Below are 22077 nucleotides of genomic sequence, written 5' to 3'. Positions count from 1 at the left end.
TCACCGAATACACCTCTACTTGGCAATTACTTACTCTTATAGCACTGCACATGGGTCATTCAAATAACTTCATCAACTATGAATATTTTCAGCATTCCATTTTGCCCAAAATTAGATGGCCACCTACATGTGATAATGGAATTTTAGGGGTACTGAAGGTTACTATCCCTAGTAGACACATGCTGAAATATTTAGAGGCGAAGCAATACAATGTCCACAACTTACTTTCAAATGTTTCATAAAGATAAAAAAGGTTGTATATGTGTAATATATACATATACATGCATATATTTATACACACAAACATACACATGTATTTACATGTTAATTGGTGAATCTAGATAAAGGGTAGATGGGTGTTCATTATATGATTTCTCTAAGTTTAAAATTTTTCACACCAAAATGTTGGGCAGAAAGGGGGCACTACAGAAAGCCATTTATCCATTCCTTGAAAAATTTTACTCCACCCAAGAGTCAAGAAGCTAAAAACATATTTGACATATATAGTTAAAACATATTTGACATGTATAGTTAAAAGACCTCTTAACATGTATAGTTAAGACCCAGCAATTATTATGGAAAACTCCTGTTACTTCAAAGAAAAGTTCTGAAAAACACCTCAGATCCAACATCTGCTATAGAAAATTCCTCTTACTCACATTGCCCATGTACTCCGAGAGCAGGTCCTGCAAGGCCTGGCGGACAGCATTACACTCTGCCACGATTCTCTCACGCCGGTCATCACGTGTGCAGGATGAATCAGCCATCAGGGCAGCCCCACTAATGATGCTTTCCAGGCGCTCCTCCAGGGAAGGCCTAAAGCGCTCCTCGCTGAAGCTCAAGGGGTCCACAATGATTTGTTTCTGCAAAGGAAGCATTATTGAATGCTAGTGTAATCTCTATTCCCTCCAATATTCAAGAAGGTGAGGAAAGTGTTGATTAGGAACACCAATATATAACATAAAAATTTCAATGCCTGAAACAAAGTTATACTTCTTGGCAGGTGAGGGGCATCCCGCACAAGTTGGCCTATGGTGGATTACTTCTCAAAGAAGACGCTGGAAGCAATACTATCCAGCAGAACAGGGCCTGAATAAGGTACGATACCACAAATGCAAACAGAAATATGTCGGCATAAAAATCATGTTCACATTACTTAATCTGAACATCTAAAGGTCAGCCTATGCAGTAATAGTAAGTTACCAAATGAGAATTACAAGGAAAATAAACATTAGCACTCTTGTTCTTTTCTATGTACTGAGTATAAAACTGCTACACGACATTAGCAGAACTGTTTCACCACAAAAAATAAATAAAAACAAAACATTGACTTCTGTCTTCAAAGTTTCAGAAAGTAATGAGTTTATAATCAATTTCAATTTTCTTCATCTTACACATTTCATTAAAGCTTATAAACAATTCAGTCTCAAATTTATCCTGTTAATTCCAAACTAGAGACTTTCTTTGCTGAAAGACCTCCAGGTATTCTATAAGAGATGACAGCAACCTGTCCCAACAAAGCCACTCTCTGAGATACAATTGCCCGCAAAAGAATAAATCCTTCCTCTGTCTTCCCTTCACTCCCCTGACTCCACTTAAATCCAGCTTTACCACTGATGAGCGAGGTCAGGTCACAAGTAAACTATAGGTACTAGGTCAAACATCAACACCCCCAGGACAAGATCTACTGGCCTTCCTCAAACTTCTCCACTTGATACAATTTATCCTTACACCAATAAGTGTCTGTACAAATATTTTGCCTTTAATTTTTCTTTATATGAACTACGCTCTTATTGATCTCAGTTTAAATGCCAAGTTTTTTCTCTAAAAAAAGCTTGCCCTTTTCCAATAAGTACACGTCTTCTTTCCCTTCCAAAGAACTGTCAGTTTCAAAACTAAACATACAATTCCTTCGGTTTATTATTAACCTACACTTTAGCTGATTATTTTTTTTAGCAGATTAAGTTACTGCAGTATTTCTCTGGTCAAAACTGAATACACAACATCTTCTTCACAATGACCAACAGGAATGAAGAATGAATGGTCTAAGAATTTTAACACAGAGTCATAGAACTTCAACAGACCTGTAACCGTTTAGTCCAACCCTGTCATTTTATGAATGAAGTTTCACTGTAGCCTTAAGAGGTTAAGTGACCTCTGATAGACATTACTCAATTTAGGGCAAAATGTAATCTGTACTGCCTTGAAGGGGGCAGTACCTAATACTACCAAATTTGAAGGGGAAAAACAACAGTGCCAGTTAATTGTAAGATATATCTTAAGAGTTTGCCATAAAGTCATTTAATGTTTAAGGCTCCAGGGTAAAAATTCAGTTCTAACATCATGGTCTTTAGGCTTAATACTGTCTTTACCCAAGACAAAGTAAAGGGGTGAGACAAAGGAAAGAAAAGTAAAGACCAGAAAAAACTGTTAAAATGCACTCCATTATATTGATTCTATACCTCAAAGCACTCCTGCTAATGAAAGGATGCTGGTCATCTGGAAGGCAATTTTCCCTTATGTTAATTAAAAAAATAATAATAACATAACAGTTGGTTTAAAAAAACAAACAAACAAAAAACCACTTTAAAAAAAACTTAAACTGCTGCCATCTACTGGAAGCCATGAGGCATTGTGGGTAGGAATTTAAAACCATAAAACACACCCCCAAAAATTTAGATTAAAGTTGATACATAGGATAGTGTGTACACAGAATATATACACAGAACAGATCTGGGGCATCATCTATAAAAGGTGGCATTATGCTAAGGAAGTATTTTAATCCTAAATTTGCTTCCACTTGATTAAATTTTGTCTATCATTTAGTCATTGAGAAGAGAAGTGTATCTAGGCAGACAAGTCAGATTAAGATGACAGCACTTCTGCTGTAGTCACTTATGATGTGTCTGTATCTCTCACTGACTGTGAGCCCCTGGAGGGCAGAGCCTAAGTGCACTTTGCCTCTGTATCTCCCATAACTTCATATCTACCAGAAGGTTAAAGTCTTGATTGAAATGAACCAAATTCATGTCTTCACCAAAGAATGACCTCATAGGAAACACAAGTTGCATAAAAGAATTCAGAAGATTAAAACTAAAAAAGAAAAGAGAAGGGAAGGGGAAGAGGAAGAGGAAGGGGAGGGGAAAGAAAAGATAAAATGCTTTAGGCCAAGTCAAGGTCAAGTAGACTGATGGTTCATAAAATTTCTTTCGACTTAGACTACAAATCTAAGTAGAAATTGAGCTTTCATGAGAAACCCTGATCACATTTCCCCAGAAATCTGTTAACTCTGAGGGATGGTCAAGAGCCTGTAGTCTCCTCCCAAGTATAACTTACATCAAAGTTATTGAGGGCATACGCCAGTTCTCCTCCTCCTCCACCCTGGTGCTGGGAGGCATCATCTGATGCAGTAGCCTGGGCGGCATTAGAAATGCCTGTGACCGCCTGCTGCAGCTGCTTATATATCAGGTCTCTGTTGGCCTTATAGGCTGCGACATCAGGGTGCTGTAGGCATGCCTGGGATGCAGTATAGAGGATTGGAATGTTTTTCTGCAGGATTCCTCTGGCTGCAGCCATCTGATCACGATGGCCCATATCTTTCAGTTCCTACAAGAGTAAAACAAGAATATGGGTTCTACTCATAAAAATTTGTCAGTGAATTCTGAAAAGTTAGAATTTCTACTAATTAGACAATATTTTCATTAACAGTCTGGCTTGAAAGTTCATCACAAAGGAGGCAGTATGGCTTAGTAGGTAAGAGTTCAAACTTTGCCAAAACACACAGACCTGAATTTGAATCTCCAGCTCTAATTTTTACTATTATGATCCTATTTAAACTCTCCATCCTCAGTTTCACCTTCTGTAAAATAGGAGCAATAATATTACCTCTTACAATTGTCTTGAGGATTAAATGGAACAATGCATGTAACGCATCTAGAACAGCACTAAATAAAAAACAAAACATAAAACTGACTAGCATCTTGATTACAACTTTATAAAGATGGATGTACCTATTCTAACCAAAACAGAAAAATCAGAGACACATTTAAACACAGTAAAACTTATTAAGAGGATTTCTTTTTTATTAACTTATAAAAGTTCACTGAAAGATTTTTATGAAATTTGGGATGGGATACCACAAGTTTACACAAACTACGCAAACCAGCCAGGTGAGGATGTGGCAGGCTGTTCTCCCAAGTACAGAACATCTCCCCTCCCACATCCCAAAGACCACCTTAGGACCCGGATTATTAAGGCATAAAGCTGAGGCTCATGGACTCCATGACTTTAATCTAAAAGGTTTGTATTTCACTGTAATACTCTATAGACATGCAGTCTTAGGTCAAACTGTCCTTTTTCAATTTCCTCTACCCCATAATTATAATTCAGAGTTAAAAGGATTTGCGGTTCCTAACATGGTTTCAACTACCAGCATCTACTTGGTAAACTGGGTAAATATGCTAAGTGATAATTAAGTGATACCAATAATAAGCAAGACGGAAAGGGGGTATTTCTGGTACCCCTATGTTACTGCAATTACTCAGAGAAAACTAAGTCTTCAGTAAATGTGGATTGCCACCACAGAAGAGAAATATAATTTATAACCATAACTGACCACCAACTGTTCCAACTCTATTTTACGTGTGATCCTAGAATTTCAATGTTAATGTCACCAACTGAATCCTAGAGTACAAATTTAAATGTTTTTAAAATGAGTATTACATGTACAAACAGTAAGAGAAAACTGACTTAGAAAGGCCAAAGTCAATTACTCAACTTAAAGTCTGACAGCTGTTTAATGGCTCATCTTTCTAAATGAGTTCCTGATTAAGCATTAGAACACCATACCTCCTCCCTTTTCCTGAAACTTCATCTCACTATGTTTTAGGTTTGCATCTTTATTCAAACCTTGTATAATATGACAGCTTACTTTTCCTCCTAGAATTCTTTCCTCATTTGTAATCTGAATTTGCAAGCGATAGCACACAGCACTCCAAATGCCCTGTAGCACCAAACATTAGGCTAAATATTCATAAACAGGACCCTGTGGATTTTGAGAATCAGTGATCATTTCAAGACTCAAGCTATGACAGGGGGTTGAGGCTCACCATTATGCTTAAACAGCTGGTGCACGTGTTCTGTATGGCATTTTCTAAATGTCTTGCCCTCACCACAACCTCAGGGACTTTTAAATTTTCTAAGAAGGCATTTGCCTTTAAGCACTTAATAATGTCCTTTGTTTTATAAAATGTTTTGCAATCAATTTTGGCATTCTTCCTAAGTATCTATAACCTAGATATCAGTACAGCCTCTTGTAAAGGTTAGCAAAGACACTTGTGGTCACCTAAAGTTATAATAGGTGCCAAAATTACTATTCAACATCTGACTTTCCTAAAGCTACTGCCTGGCCTGGTATGATAAACTCCTACCTTTCCAAAGACTACATCAGGGTCAATACTCAGAAATAGGACCCCATGGATTTAGAGAGTCGACGATCATTTCAACTATGACAAAGGTCTAGGGCTCACCATTATGTGTAAGCAGCTAGTGTACATGTTCTGTGTGGCATTTTCTAAATGTCTTGCCCTCATCACAATGTATCTTTGATAGACTTCTTTTTACAAGTACGGGGGATATATTTTAATCTATGATGAAAATGACAGCCACCATCGTTTGTCCTAACTGCTAAGGTGTTCTATTTTCTCTCTTTAGAATTGCTTTTGCCGTAGGACAAAGAAACTAGGTTTTGTTAAGATAGGAAAATAGACACTATCACAAGGCAGCACTACTTATTATAATAATGATCAATCATAAGAATTCTTTTCAAGATATATAGTCCTGATAAGTAACCCAGATTAGTGAAAAAAAGTGAGCTATTAAGCAGTGTAATAGATTACTTAGAAAATTAGAGAGTTCCTTGGTCTACTTTAGCCTTCATGATTCACCAATTTGACCAATCCAGTTATATTTCAAACAGACTCAGGAACAAACAGAAAACATAAAGTGGAAATGACCCCTTTCAACATAATTTGAACCAACTATCACATGCAGTGACCAAGAAACAGAAGCTAAATTCTAAGCAATCCATAACACTTTCTAACCAAGACCTGGAAATTCAAGTGAAAGTTTCCTCTCATGACCCTCTTAACAATATAAAACTGTAGCCATAGATACTTTTTTTTGGCCACACCACGCAGCATACAGAATCTTAGTTCCCCAACCAGGGATCGAACTCCGTGACCACCGTCCAGAGTCTTAACCACTGGACAGCCAGGGAAGTCCCCATAGATAATTATGATCAGATGTCTTCTCTTGGATTCAAATGACTATACTTAAAGAAATGGTCCATGGTCAAACCCATCCAGTACAGGTGATTTACACATAAAACAGTGGCAGTACTATCCATTACCAATTTGTCTGTTCAGGCTTTCAGAAAAATCATCATGAAAGAGTTCACAGACTAGGTAAGAAGCACAACATTTTTACCAAACCTATTTCAACAAACTCATGTACTGGGTGGGTAGATTGTAAACATCAAAGTATTCCATCTTTAGCATACTGGGGAGGCAGAATTGACAATGTAAGGCAGAGGTAGTCCTCTTCACAGGAACCAGGGTGGATGCTGGCAGATCCTTACCTCTGCCATCTATTTCACCCTTACAGTCAAATAAGTGCCTGCAGCCTAACAGAAATTCAAAACTTCTAGTCAGCAAATAATATTCTAGCCCAAGAAAGTAACAGATTATGGTCACACACAGAATCCCATTCCAGGATGGATCTGCAGTACAGCAAAATGGGTTATTCTCTCTTTAGTTAAACAAATATTTATTGAACACTATTGTATCTAGGCAATGTTCTAGGCATTAGGGATTATAGTAGCAGTTTAAACAAAATCCCTGTCCTCTGGATCCAGACAAGCCTAGGTTCAAAACCTGGCTCCACCACTTACTAGATGAATGTCCATGCCAAATTACTTAACCTCTATGCTACATACAGTTCCTTCATGTATAAAAACTAATATCTGATCAATTATAGGATCTACCTTATACTGTTTTTGTAAAAATTAAACAAATTCGTGTTTATCAAGGAATTTTAAGTGTTTAGCACATAGTAAACACCTTTTTAAAGTTATTCATTATTATTTTCAGCAACATCCTCACCCCCACGCCATGTTCCAGAAAAATCTTAGAGACAAATAGGTAAATCCCAGAGTGCCTGTATATCTCATAAGGTTCAACATTTCCTCACTGGGTGGCTGTTGCTTAAATGGTACAAGGGAGGTTAAAGCATCCAAGTACACACATCACATCCAAATACTGCTCTTGAGGAAACACCCTTTTTCTGGACTAGGGCTGCCTGCAAATATAAAAGGTTTGATGAGGAGGTAAATTATTACACACCACACCTGGGAAGAGAAGGAAAGGTCAAAGGTAAAAACAGTCCAGGGTACTAAGCATACAGCAGTAGAGGAATTCTGCCAGAACACACATGTGCAAAATTGTGACCAGTAACTGAAGGAGGCCAATGGGCAGTATCTAAAAGGGAGAATGAAATTTCCACCAGGCTAGTACTTTAGGATAAAATGAGTTGAGTTTAATTCCCAAAAACAGCACTAGTTTACAGAAATATACACCAAGGCCCAGGCCCTATAAAAAGTCACTTTACGATCAGAAGGCACACAGGCACCCACAGCCAGCCTATTCAACAAATTCTACTGTAGGAGGCAAAGGCTAAAGGTTAAAGAATCAGGTCCAAGGAAAACTATAAATGACCATGACATACTACAAACCCAAGACAAACTTTAAATTGTATCACTCAAGATACCAGCAGAGGGACTTCCCTGGTGGTCCCAATGGTTAAGAATCCACCTTCCAATGCAGGGGACGCGCGTTCAATCCCTGGTCTGGGAACGAAGATCCCACATGTCGCGGAGCAACTAAGTCTATGCACCACAACTAGAGAGCCCGAGTGCCGCAACTAAGACCCAACACAGGCAAACAAATTAATTAATTAATTAAAAAAAAAAAAAAAAAGATACCCGCAGAAAACAGAGGGTAAAATCAAGCTGGGCAATTCAAAGATGGTTTGGGGACTATGCCACAAAAGGTATGGGCAAAGTTCAGGAAAACCACAGGCTATTAGGGCACTTAGGCCCAAACAGACAAAAACGAGGCAGCAGTTACCAGAACCCAGGAAATGAAGTGTGGGGAGAATACCACCCAAGAGAGGCTATGACTTTTAGCAACCCAGGGCAACCAGCAGGGAGGGATAAAACCCTATCCTCACTGCCCTCTGATCTCCTAATAGCGCTCCCAGTGGCCAACCCAACCAGAAGCCAGAGAGCAAAGAAGCCCCTGGATGCAGTCCAGACAGGTCAGGTCCCTGGGGCAGAGAGCAGGGTGACCAAGGGCAGAAAACAGACATGGAGGTGCTAACAGAAGATCATCTGGCATGTTAACTAATAATTTCAAGATTTTTATGACATCTTATTTGGGAAATGTTTGAAATTTACTACTTTTTTTTTTTTAAATACATCAGGGATTATGAAGGAACTCTTCATGGATTCATGGCACACAGAATTAAAACTCAGGCAGCATTACTTTCCAGTAAGTTTCTCCAGTAGCATACAAAATTCTGGACTATTATTGTGTTTATCTCAGGAACATCATCAATTTACTTATTCCACCATTTTGCAAAGATATGCAATAGTGTCAGTCTAAATGTTCTCACTTTCCTCAAATAATATTAAGTCTTGGGGCTTCCCTGGTGGCGCAGTGGTTGAGAGTCCGCCTGCCGATGCAGGGGACACGGGTTCGTGCCTCGGTCCAGGAAGATCCCACATGCCGCAGAGCGGCTGGGCCCGTGAGCCATGGCCCCTGAGACTGCGCGTCTGGAGCCTGTGCTCCGCAACGGGAGAGGCCACAACAGTGAGAGGCCCGCGTACCGCAAAAATAAAAAATAATAAGTCTTCATAAGTCAAAATCAGACTAGGTTTTAAGACAGTAAGACTATTCACCAAACTTTATTTTTTAAATATAACTAACATTCATTTCACATATTCAAAAGAGAACTTATATCAAGAATGTTAAGTAAAATAAATTGTGAACAGCTTGCCATATTTATAAAATTACCATATACTATCATACAACAAGTTCTTCTTCGCATCAGTCAGCCCCAGCAAAAAGAAAAAAACTCTCTTGCACTATTGGTGGGAATGTAAATTGATACAGCCACTATGGAGAACAGTATGGATGCTCCTTAAAAAAACTAAAAATGGAATTACCATATGACCCAGCAATCCCACTACTGGGCATATACCCAGAGAAAACCATAATTCAAAAAGACACATGCACCCCAATGTTCACGGCAGCACTGTTTACAAGAGCCAGGTCATGGAAACAACCTAAATACCCATCAACAGACAAATGAATAAAGAAGATGTGGTACACATATACAATGGAATATTACTCAGCCATAAAAAGGAACGAAATTGGGTCATTTGTAGAGATGTGGATGGATCTACAGACTGTCATACAGAGTGAAGTAAGTCAGAAAGAGAAAAACAAATATCATATATTAACACATATATGTGGAACCTAGAAAAATGGTACAGATGAACCAGTTTGCAGGGCAGAAATAGAGACACAGATGTAGAGAACAAACGTATAGACACCAAAGGGGGGAAGTGGTGGGGCAGGGTGGCGGGGTGGTGTGATGAATTGGGAGATTGGGATTGACATATATACACTAATATGTATAAAACGGATACCTAATAAGAACCTGTAGAATTCAAAAAGAAAAAACTACTTGTGATTTATGTGATGGAAACATAAGCCAACACAAGGACAAATGATAAAAGCACACTGAGCCTACACTAGTTAAATTACTCAGGCAATACAACAAATCTAGCTATAATATCAAGTGTAATATTAAGTACTGGAAATGTAAAACCAGGGTATCATATGTACAGATTCAGTCTGATCACACCTTACAGTTTAAAATATGAGCAATAACTACTATCTACCAACTGCCCACTGCTGAGGGCCTACTGACTGTCTGGCACTATATTAAATACTTCACACACATTATTTAATTTAATTCTCTCAACGCTGTGGGGTAGAATTTTATACTAATGTAAATGTAACCAAATGAAAGCTGAAGTCTCCAAAGCTGAGGCTGTCATATATTGGACATTTACAGTATTGACCCCATGTTCCTCATGCCTGTCAGAGTTCTTGCTGAATGTTCCTATTCTCAGGAAGGCTACCACTGTCACAGACAAGAAGGCAGATCTTCATTACTCTGAGTCAGATAGAGTTAACTGCTTTCCTCTTACCAATGATTAGTAAGGAAGGAATGGGTATGTTATACAATCCATATTTAGGGCGAATCTGTTAAGAGTCTTCTAGATCATTTGCTTATAACGAGAGACATATGGAAGAAACAGTCCTTTTTTTTCTCACTGGACATACTGATGCGTGCAAATGTCATACCTAGAGCTTCTACAGCCATCCAGTGCCAGGCACACTGAAGATGGTAAATGCTGGAAAATGTCAAGAAACTGAATGCTTGATGATACTGCAAAGCCTTTAAATTTAACAACACTGAAGTCACTTAACCTAACTTGGGGCTTCTAATTAGTGAGAATATAAACCCCTCAATGTTCAAGCAGTTTTGGAGCTGGGTTTTCTGTAAACTGCAGCATAAAATATTTTAACCAATACAGGTATTGTCTAACAATAATAAGAATTCGGGACTTCCCTGGTGGCGCAGTGGTTAAGAATCTGCCTGCCAATGCAGGGGACACAGGTTCGAGCCCTGGTCCAGGAAAATCCCATATGCTGCGGAGCAACTAAGCCCGTGAGCCACAACTACTGAGCCTGCGCGGCACAACTACTGAAGCCCATGCGCCTAGAGCCCGTGCTCCGCAACAAAAGAAGCCCGAGCACCACAACGAAGAGTAGCCCCTGCTCACCGCAACTAGAGAAAGCCCGCGCGCAGCAATGAAGACCCAACGCAGCCAAAAATTAATTAATTAATTTAAAAAAATAAGAATTCATCTACTCAGCACTCTTTAAAAATAAGAATAGCACAAGCTTGACCAGGACTATGGAAATTATAAGAGCTGGATGATGACACATGCATCCCCCCTAAGGAACACACATCTAACACACAGCATTCAGGAAGGGCACAGGGAAGACTTCAAGCACCCCAACAGCAAAATGCCAAAGAGCTAGCAAAGGCTGGAAAAATAAGAACACTGATCCACATACCACACAACACAAATTCCTAACACTATGAAAACTACTTGAATGGTAAGAAACACTTTAAAAGTTACAAAATATGGAGGGGGAGGTACTTTCTGGTATAGAAGTAATTCCAATATGTTTTGACTAGTTTAAGGTTTTTAAAAATTTGAATTAAACTCCACCACCAACTCAAGTTCATCCTTGAATACACAGAACAAAAGCCTATCACTTCTCCAGACACTATCACAAACTGCTAAGCTACCTAAAGTAAAATTTTCACAGGAATCAAAACAGGAGCAAAACATGAATACAACTCAATACTAACTTTATTAACAATACTGAAAGGACACATCATAAGCTAAATATTTTAATGGAACTATATTACCAGAGGGAGATATTGGTACCTTTTGAAAACTTAGGTAAAATCGATTTTTCCCACTAGGTAATAATATAAACAACTTAAAGGTATCCCCAAATCATGGTTGTACCTGTTGTCTTTTGGCTGCCATAATGTTCAGCTTATCCACTTCAGGTTTCAGGGCCTTATATTGTATTCCCAAGTCCTGTTCAGTGCCAGCATTCCTCAGTTTCAAGATACCGTCTTCTACCTATAAAACACACCCCCCCAAAAGAAAAATTCTCAACAATACAAGTCTGTACATAAAGAAGATCTAGAATTTTTTATTCCTTTCGACAGCTATTCACATAGCAATCCAAACTTCCTCTTCAATTTACATGGCCCTCAAACATTTAAGCAGCTACTACATGGGAGTTTTATGGGAGGTGGGGAAGGACAGCATTATTGTGACTTCCATCTAAAAGGATACAATTTAACATATCTTGATTTCTCAACTCTGGAACTCTACTGGTACAAGGAAATGTTTAATCACTACCACAAAAAGGGAAGGAGTCAAAACAAAACCTTTTCTGCAAATTCTTTATTAGAACAAAGACAACACAGGTTCACAGCAGAGCCAGTATGATGTTCACTTGGAACAGAGGAGTGAGTGGAAATTAAAAACATTCCTGGTCCATTTAGGTAAACCAAGTTCAAAACCAAACCAAACCCTAAGAAATGTTGAACTAAGTATGGCCAGCAGCAGCCTCGCTGTGATAGAACAAATTACAGACATAGGCCTATACTTACAACTTTCAGCTGAACAAGTAATTTGTAGACATCTGCCATGTCAGCCAAAATAAGCAGACGGGTAACAGCAGAGAGCAAAGCTCGAGCTGCCCGAACCATGTTGCCACGCTTCACAGAAGAGCAGGGATCATCTGCAAACTCTCCAGCAGCACTCTTCATCAAATCACCTGTTTTACAGAATAGAAAAACAAATTCAGCAGAATGAACCAAATAACTGGTCTATATTTTAGAAAAATAAAAATAATTCAAACTTTGTATATTTCATGTGCAGAATTTAGTTTAAGGATTTTTATTTTTGTTGTTTTGTTTTCTAGCTGTCCCTAAGAAAAAGCACCTTCATACATCTCTGGTAAAAGCACAATATCTAGAAAGTGATCTAGCACTATGTATCAAGAGCCTTAAAAATACTTCTTTCCATTGATCTAATAATACTACTTTCCAAGAAGGACCGTTATATGTATCCTAATGGGGGAAAAAAAAAATCAAGATTTGAATGGGAGAAAAAAATGGATCTAATGCAATCTACCCTCACATCCACAAAATGATACAGCAACACAGCAACCATTATGTAGGACCATCATACTTCATTAACCATCACAACTACCTAATGCATACAGCTCAAACAGAAACTCACTGGTATGTTCAGTCACTGACTCATTCATTTTCCTCATAGCAAAACACTTTCAACAGCTCAAATGCTCAACCAAGCATCTAGTTAAGTAAATTATGGTAAAGCCTACAATTGACTATTATGCAAATATTAACACATATGGGAAAAAATGTTAAAGCTTATGATGAAACCTTAAGCAGAAAAAAATAAAAGATGAAATGATAAATGTATGTAATTGTGTTTAAAAAATACAGAAAAGACTGGAGTTAAGTTAGTTACTATTTCACCTAATAGTAAATGAGAGAGACAGGATTTGTAATGCTTAATGCCTATGTTCTTAGAACCACTTAACAAGCTGGGTATACAATAAAAAGGCATGTTTGAGTTCTCTAATCTAACTTGGAAGTAAAGGGTGTGTATAGAAGCATCAGATGATGGGGGGATGGATATGATGATGGGTAGAAAGGCCATGGACAAACAGAGTACAAACAAGAATCCCTGAGCCAAAGAAGGAAGTCAAGGTCAACCTAACAAAAGCACATATAATAAACCTGGCCAGTAATATGGGTCAGAAAGCCACAGTAAGAGCCCAGGAAAGAACAGTAGTAAATTATAAATGCAGGGGTCAAATGATAATGATAACCTTTGATTATTAAGAGGGAGGGAGGGAATTCCCTGGCAGTCCAGTGGTTAAGGACTCCACACTTTCACTGTCAAGGGCCCGGGTTCAATCCCTGGTTGGGGAACTAAGATTCCACAAGCTGCGTGGCATGGCTAAAAAAAAAAAAAAAGAAAAAAGAAAAAGTAAGGGAAAAGAAAGCATGGTGGAAGATTACTTAAAGGATTCAAGGTACAGCTGTCCTGAGATGGAAAGGAGGACCAGGGCATACTACATGTATGCACATGAACTGAGGAAGATTTAAAAAAAAAAAAAAGCTGCAGCCCTTGAGACTGTGGCTTTAGGAGTAAGGGAAAGAAGACTCTGTGACAAGAGAAACAAAGAGACCCAAGATGACAAACTGTCTAAAACAAGAAGATAAGCATTTGCAAAGGAAAGTGATCAACAAAATCAAATATATGTATATATAAATCACTGGAACAGAATTGAGAATCCAGAAATACAGGAAATTAATTTTCAACAAGGCTGCCAAGACCATTCAATAGGGGAAAAACAGTGTTTGTAACAAATAGTACTGGGACAACTGAATATCCACACGAAAAACAATGAAATGGGACCCCTACCTCATGCCTATACTTTCAAAATAGATCAAAACCACATGTAAGAGCTACAATTATAAAACACTTAGAAGAAAACATTGATAAAGTCTTCAAGAACTCTGATTAGGCAATGGTTTCTTAGCTATGACACCTAAAGTGTCATATATAAAGAAAAAAGAGAAAAACTGGACATCATCAAAATTTAAAATTTTTGTGCTTCTAAGGACACTATCAAGAAAATGAAAAAACCCACAGAATGGGAGAAAATTTTTGAAAACCATATATCTGATAAGGATCAACTATCCACATTATATAAAGAAGTCTTAAAATCAACAATAAAAAGACAAATAATCCAATTTAAAATAGGCAAAGGAATTATACCACACCTCTCCAAAGAAGATATATAAATGGCGAATAAGCACATGAAAAGATGCCCAACCTCATTTGCTGTAAGGGCAATGCATATCAAAATCACTAAATAAAATCATTCAAGAATAAAGGCAAGGAGATTGGTTCAAGATGGAGGAACAGAAGAACGTGCTCTCACTCCCTCTTGTGAGAACACCAGAATCACAACTAACTGAACAATCACTGAAAGGAAGACACTGGAACTCACCCACATTCAAAGACAAAGGAGAAGCCACAATGAGACGGTAGGAGGGGCGCAATCACAATAAAATCAAATCCCATAACTGCTGGGTGGCTGACTCACACACTGGTGAACACTTATACCACAGAAGTCCACCCACTGGAGTGAAGGTTCTGAGCCCCATGTCAGGCTTCCAAACCAGGGGGTCCGGCCACGGGAGGAGGAATTCCTAGAGAATCAGACTTTGAAGGCTAGCAGGATTTGATTGCAGGACTTCGACAGGACTGCGGAAAACAGAGGCTCCACTCTTGGAGGGCACACACAAAGTAGTGTGCATATAAGGACCCAGGGGAAGGAGCAGTGACCCCAGGGGAGTCTGAACCAGACCTACCTGCTAGTGTGGGACGGTCTCCTGCAGAGGTGGGGGCAGTGGCTCCATCTCACCGTGAGGACAAGGACACTGGCAGCAGAAGCTCTGGGAAGTACTCCTTGGTGTGATCCCTCCCAGAGTCTGCCATTAGCCACACCAAAGAGCCCAGGTAGGCTCCAGTGTTGGGTTGCCTCAGGCCAAACAACCAACAGGGAGGGAACCCAGGCCCACCCATCAGCAGTCAAGTGGATTAAAGTTTTACTGAGCTCTGCCCACCAGAGCAACACCTAGCTCTACCCACCACCAGTCCCTCCCATCAGGAAACTTGCACGCCTCTTAGATAGCCTCATCCACCAGAGGGCAGACAGTAGAAGAACTACAATCCTGCAGCCTGTGGAACAAAAACCACATTCACAGAAAGACAGACAAGATGAAAAGGCAGAGGGCTATGTACCAGATGAAGGAACAAGATAAAACTCCCAAAACACAACTAAATGAAGTGGAGATAGGCAATCTTCCAGAAAAAGAATTCAGAATAATGACAGTGATGATGATCCAGGACCTTGGAAAAAGAATGGAGGCAAAGATCAAGAAGATGCAAGAAATGTTTAAAAAAGACCTAGAAGAATTAAAGAATAAACAAACAGAGATGAACAATACAATAATTGAAATGAAAACTACACTAGAAGGAATCAATAGCAGAACAACTGAGGCAGAAGTATGGATAAGTGACCTGGAAGACAGAATGGTGGAACTCACTGCTGTGGAACAGAAGAAAGAAGAAATAATGAAAAGAAATGAAGACAGCCTAAGAGACCTCTGGGACAACATTAAACACAACAACATTCGCATTATAGGGGTCCCAGAAGGAGAAGAGAGAGAGAAAGGACCTGAGAAAATATTTGAAGAGATTATAGTCGAAAACTTCCCTAACACGGGAAAGGAAATAGCCACCCATGTCCAGGAACCTCAGGGAATCCCGTACAGGATAAACCCAAGGAGAAACACACTGAGACACACAGTAATCAAATTGGCAAAAATTAAAGACAAAGAAAAATTATTGAAAGCAGCAAGGGGAAAATGACAAACAACATACAAGGGAATTCCCATAAGGTTAACAGCTGATTTCTCAGCAGAAACTCTACAAGCCAGAAGGGAGTGGCATGATATACTTAAAGTGATGAAAGGGAAGAACCTACAACCAAGATTATTCTACCCGGCAAGGATCTCATTCACATTCCATGGAGAAATCAAAAGCTTTACAGACAAGCAAAAGCTAAGAGAATTCAGCAACACCAAACCAGCTCTACAACAAGTGCTAAAGGAACTTCTCTAAGTGGGAAACACAAGAGAAGAAAAGGACCTATAAAAACAAACCCAAAACAATTAAGAAAATGGTCATAGGAACATACATATCGATAATTACCTTAAACGTGAATGGATTCAATGCTCCAACCAAAAGACACAGGCTTGCTGAATGGATACAAAAACAAGACCCATATATATGCTGTCTACAAAAGACTCACTTGAGACCTAGAGACACATACAGACTGAAAGTGAGGGGATAGAAAAAGATATTCCATGCAAATGGAAATCAAAAGAAAGCTGGAATAGCAAGACTCATACCAGATAAAATAGACTTTAAAATAAAGAATGGTACAAGAGACAAGGAAGGACACTACATAAGGATCAAGGGATCAATCCAAGAAGAACATATAACAATTATAAACATATATGCACCCAACACAGGAGCACCTCAATACATAAGGCAACTGCTAACAGCTATAAAAGAGGAAACTGACAGTAACACAATAATAGTGGGGGACTTTAACACCTCACTTACACCAATGGAGAGATCAAACAGAAAATTAATAAGGCAACACAAGCTTTAAATGACACAATAGACCAGATAGATTTAATTGATATTTATAGGACATTCCATCCAAAAACAGCAGATTATACTTTCTTCTCAAGTGCACACAGAACATTCTCCAGGATAGATCACATCTTGGGTCACAAATCAAGCCTCAGTAAATTTAAGAAAACTGAAATCATATCAAGCATCTTTTCTGACCACAACGCTATCATATTAGAAATCAATTACAGGGGAAAAAAACATAAAAAACACAAACACATGGAGGCTAAACAATACGTTACTAAACAGCCAAGAGATCACTGAAGAAATCAAAGAGGAAATCAAGAAATACTGACAGACAAATGATAATGAAAACACGATGATCCAAAACCTATGGGATGCAGCAAAAGCAGTTCTAAGAGAGAAGTTTATAACTATACAAGCCTACCTCAACAAACAAGAAACATCTCAAATAAACAATCTAACCTTACACCTAAAGGAACTAGAGAAAGAAGAACAAACAAAACCCAAAGTTAGCAGAAGGAAAGAAATCATAAAAATCAGAGCAGAAATAAATGAAACAGAAGCAAAGAAAACAACAGCAAAGATCAATAAAACCAAAAGCTGGTCCTTTGAGAAGATAAACGAAAGTGATAAACCATTAGCCAGACTCATCAAGAAAAACAGGGAGAGGACTCAAATCATGAAAATTAGAAATGAAAAAGGAGAAGTTACAACAGACACCACAGAAATAGAAAGCATCCTAAGAGACTACTACAAGCAACTCTATGCCAATAAAATGGACAACCTGGAAGAAATGGACAAATTCTTAGAAAGGTATAAGCTTCCAAGACTGAACCAGGAAGAAATAGAAAATATGAACAGACCAATCACAAGCACTGAAATTGAAACTGTGATTAAAAATCTTCCAACAAACCAAAGTCCAGGACCAGATGGCTTCACAGGTAAATTCTATCAAACATTTAGAGAAGAGCTAACACCTACCCTTCTCAAACTCCTCAAAAAAATTGTAGAGGAAGGAACACTCCCAAACTCATTCTATGAGGCCACCATCACCCTGATACCAAAACCAGACAAAGATACTACAAAAAAAGAAAATTACAGACCAAAATCACTGATGAGTATAGATGCAAAAATCCTCAACAAAATACTAGCAAACAGAATCCAACAATATATTAAAAGGATCATACACCATGATCAAGTGGGATTTATCCCAGAGATGCAAGGATTCTTCAATATATGCAAATCAATCAATGTGATACACCATATTAACAAATTGAAGAATAAAAACCATATGATCTTCTCAATAGCTGCAGAAAACACTTCGGAGAAAATTCAACACCCATTTATGATAAAAACTCTCCACAAAGTGGGCATAAGAGGGAACCTACTTCAACATAATAAAGGCCATATACGACAAACCCACAGCAAACATTCTCAATGGTGAAAAATTGAAAGCATTTCCTCTAAGATCAGGAACAAGACAAGGATGTCCACTCTCACCACTATTATTCAACATAGTTTTGGAAGTCCTAGCCATGGCAATCGGAGAAGAAAAACAAATAAAAAGAATACAAATTGGAAAAGAAGAAGTAAAACTGTCACTGTTTGCAGATGACATGATACTATACATAGAGAATCCTAAAGATGCCACCAGAAAACTACTAGAGCTAATCAATGAATTTGGTAAAGCTGCAGGGTACAAAATCAATGCACAGAAATATCTTGCATTCCTATATACTAATGATGAAAAATCTGAAAGAGAAATTAAGGAAACACTTCCATCTACCATTGCAACAAAAAGAATACCTAGGAATAAACCTACCTAGGGAAACAAAAGACCTGTATGCAGAAAACTATAAGACACTGACGAAAGAAATTAAAGATGATACCAACAGATGGAGAGATATACCATGTTCTTGGATTGGAAGAAACAATATTGTGAAAATGACTATAGTACCCAAAGCAATCTAGAGATTCAGTGCAATCCTTATCAAATTACCAATGGCATTTTTTTATGGGAACTAGAACAAAAAATCTTAAAATTCATACGGAGACACAAAAGACCCCGAACACCCAAAGCAGTCTTGAGGGAAAAAAGCGGAGCTGGAGTGACCTTGCTATTGATTACAAATATACAGGGAAATTAAACAAAAATAGTACAACTAATATTTAATACATAACTTAAAACATTATGATAATAACACTGAGAATGAAAATGTTTTATTTCCTTGTAAGGAAACTACTCAAAAGTAGTTTCTGAACAATGCTTACCTTTTTCAACATGATACAGAGTACTTTTTCATCCCTTCACAATTATCCTATTTCTTTCTAAGTTTGGATCAGTTTCCAACATTTCCTTTACACTTTCAATGTTATGAACTATCTCCAAGAGTTCCTTTAATGTGAAGGTTTTTGTTTTTGTTTTTGTTTTTGGCGATACGCGGGCCTCTCACTGCTGTGGCCTCTCCCGTTGTGGAGCACAGGCTCTGGACACGCAGGCCCAGTGGCCATGGCTCACGGGCCCAGCCGCTCCGCGGCATGTGGGATCTTCCCAGATGGGGGCACGAACCCGCGTCCCCTGCATCGGCAGGCGGACTCCCAACCACTGCGCCAGCAGGGAAGCCCAATGTGTAGGTTTTGATGACATCACTTTCTCTTGGACATCATTATCCTTTCCATCACAACTACTTTTCTCATTTATGTCAATGTTTGCCTTCACTAAGTTCCTCTGACTGCATATCTAAAGTCTCTTAGACAGCAGCAGTGTCAACATTTCCAGTCAGCTATTTCTTCTGTAACTTGGATTTACCACTTTTTCTTTCTTTGCTGTACTTTCATCTTTGTTAGCAAATTCCCTCTTTCAATGATCTCTTCTTATAAAATGGCTCACGTGGGTTTATCACTGAGAGACAAGGAGGCAACACAACTACACACTTTGCATGAACTGAATAGTTGCAGTGACCAATCAATCACTAACAGACCTTGAAAGAAGAGACATGATTGGTCAGTGATCGTGATGCAGACCTGTTATTTATGTAGTGATCTGTACACTTCAGAGCTAGCAGTAAAGTCTGTACTGTATACAATCACTCAGTTAATATACTAAAATTTGAACCATGTTATTGGGGAACTGGTATTATGAAACTGCGATAACAAATTTGTGCATACTGGAACAGTGCAAAGTAAGGACTGCCTCTATGTACCTCCCAGGCTTACTGTGGATATGAAACCCAATGTTTAGGAGAGAGGTTAGAATAGTGCCTGCATTCCCATACTATCTTTTATCACTATGGGAATTAGTTACAGACAGATTGAGGGGGTAAAGGAGGCAAAAAGACACCAAAGACACATAACTAAAGAATGAAGATTCTAGATCACAGACAGGAACACACATAATCAGGACCACAGGAGGAAGTGAGAGCCATGGAGTTCTTGTACCCTCAGATGAGAAGTGAAAGCAGAGGTAGCAAGATGCTTCCAGGCAGTATGAAGTTTAGCATAGCTAGAGAATCTATTTTCTCAGAGGCAGTAAATGAAGTTCTCCTAAAAGCTGAACAGGATGGTAATGGAAATGAAGGTTTGAGGAGGGTGGAAGAAACTCTGAAGCAGCTGCTACAGGAAATGGAAAAGTGAATTAACCCAAGGTAAATGAAAGAACTGTGGGAAGAACTAAAGGCCCAGAGTAAGCCAAACAGGATGAACTTACAGTACATTCTTAAAGCTATAGCCCATCTAAATGAATCAAACCTCTTCAATAATTAGCTTACATTCAAATGGACAAGCATAAAGTCTTATAATTTTAAATTTAATTAACCTCACTGTAATAATCCCCCAATTTATCCCCAACTCTAATCTCTCTTTATACCATAACCCCCTCCTTCCAAATTCTCACTTCCTCCCAAGTTCCTCTTAAACAGTTTCATGCCTCTACAGCTAGCATGATATCATTCTAATTTAGTATCAGGTCAAACAATAAGTGGAACTGGAAGGAAGAAGCACAGTAAATTACATATATTTACATCCACCCTCATCTCTTTTAGCTCACAACCATAATGGCAAACCCTTAACTTCATGGCTAACATATGGTATTAGTAATGAAAAATACATCAGAAAACATACTGTGTGATGGAGTAAAACATACAATTTTTTTCCACTCAACTATGAATAGTAAATAAGCCATTAGCTTTTTAAAAAATAAATTTATTTATTTTAGTTTATTTATTTTATTTTTGGCTGCGTTGGGTCTTCGTTGCTGCACACGGGCTTTTCTCCGGCTGCAGCAAGCGGGGGCTACTCTTTGTTGTGGTGTGCAGGCTTCTCACTGTGGTGGCTTCTCTTGTTGGGAGCACAGGCTCTAGGCGTGCGGGCTTCAGTAGTTGTGGCACACAGGCTCAGTAGTTGTGGCTTGCGGGCTCTAGAGTGCAGGCTCAGGAGTTGTGGTACACGTGCTTAGCTGCTCCGCGGCATGTGGGATCTTCCCGGACCAGGGCTCAAACCCATGTCTCCTGCACTGACAGGCGGATTCTTAACCACTGCACCACCAGGGAAGCCCCAATCCATTAACTTTTTAAAAAAAGGGGGGTAGACCTCAAATTTCTGCTAAATGGTCATCTCTATAAAAGGAACATGATATTTTAAGATTGACTTGGGATGTTTAATAAGGTAATCAATCAACATTTAAAAATGATAACTGTAACTATCAATTAGTTTACAGTGCATACTTGTAAGAGTTATCAAAAGTACTCTTTCTGTACACAAAAAAGGCAAACTAGGAAAACTGAGGCAGACAGGCAGTCTGTCCAAGGTCACATGATCAGCAGTAAAGGCTGAGAATATAACTGTGTCTTCTGGAACCCACTACTACTGTTCCATCAGCCATGAAATCAGATCTGTCAACATGTCCATCCCCTGGCATTTTCCCCTAACTAAGCTGGGGATAAAAGTTAAGCTCTTCTGGAGTTCAAAACAAGGACAAATCGCAACTGTAAGTAAAATAAACCAAAAACCACCGTTCT

The 22077-nt window shown here is 38.7% G+C and overlaps 1 protein-coding gene across 4 annotated transcripts in view; it reads right to left on the bottom strand.

Annotated features, from left to right (window-relative positions):
• CTNNA1 (catenin alpha 1) overlaps positions 1 to 22077 on the bottom strand; it is a 179346-nt gene that overhangs the window by 108884 nt on the left and 48385 nt on the right. For 3 of the 4 annotated variants that reach the window (XM_007461428.1, XM_007461426.1, XM_007461429.1), the window contains 4 exons: positions 12397 to 12563; positions 11738 to 11857; positions 3337 to 3606; positions 660 to 863 (listed from right to left, as the gene is read on the bottom strand). In XM_007461428.1, coding sequence (XP_007461490.1) covers positions 660 to 863; positions 3337 to 3606; positions 11738 to 11857; positions 12397 to 12555 — 753 coding nt within the window. In that variant the 5' untranslated portion in view covers positions 12556 to 12563. The remainder of the gene's footprint in view (positions 1 to 659; positions 864 to 3336; positions 3607 to 11737; positions 11858 to 12396; positions 12564 to 22077) is intronic. The other variant, XM_007461427.1, reaches the window with a different exon arrangement.

Source organism: Lipotes vexillifer, unplaced genomic scaffold (assembly GCF_000442215.2).
Source record: "Lipotes vexillifer unplaced genomic scaffold, Lipotes_vexillifer_v1.1 scaffold217, whole genome shotgun sequence".
In the NCBI taxonomy this organism is placed as follows: Eukaryota; Metazoa; Chordata; class Mammalia; order Artiodactyla; family Lipotidae; genus Lipotes; species Lipotes vexillifer.
Note: the sequence above shows the minus strand (reverse complement) of the source record. Positions and strands in the feature narration are given on the sequence as shown.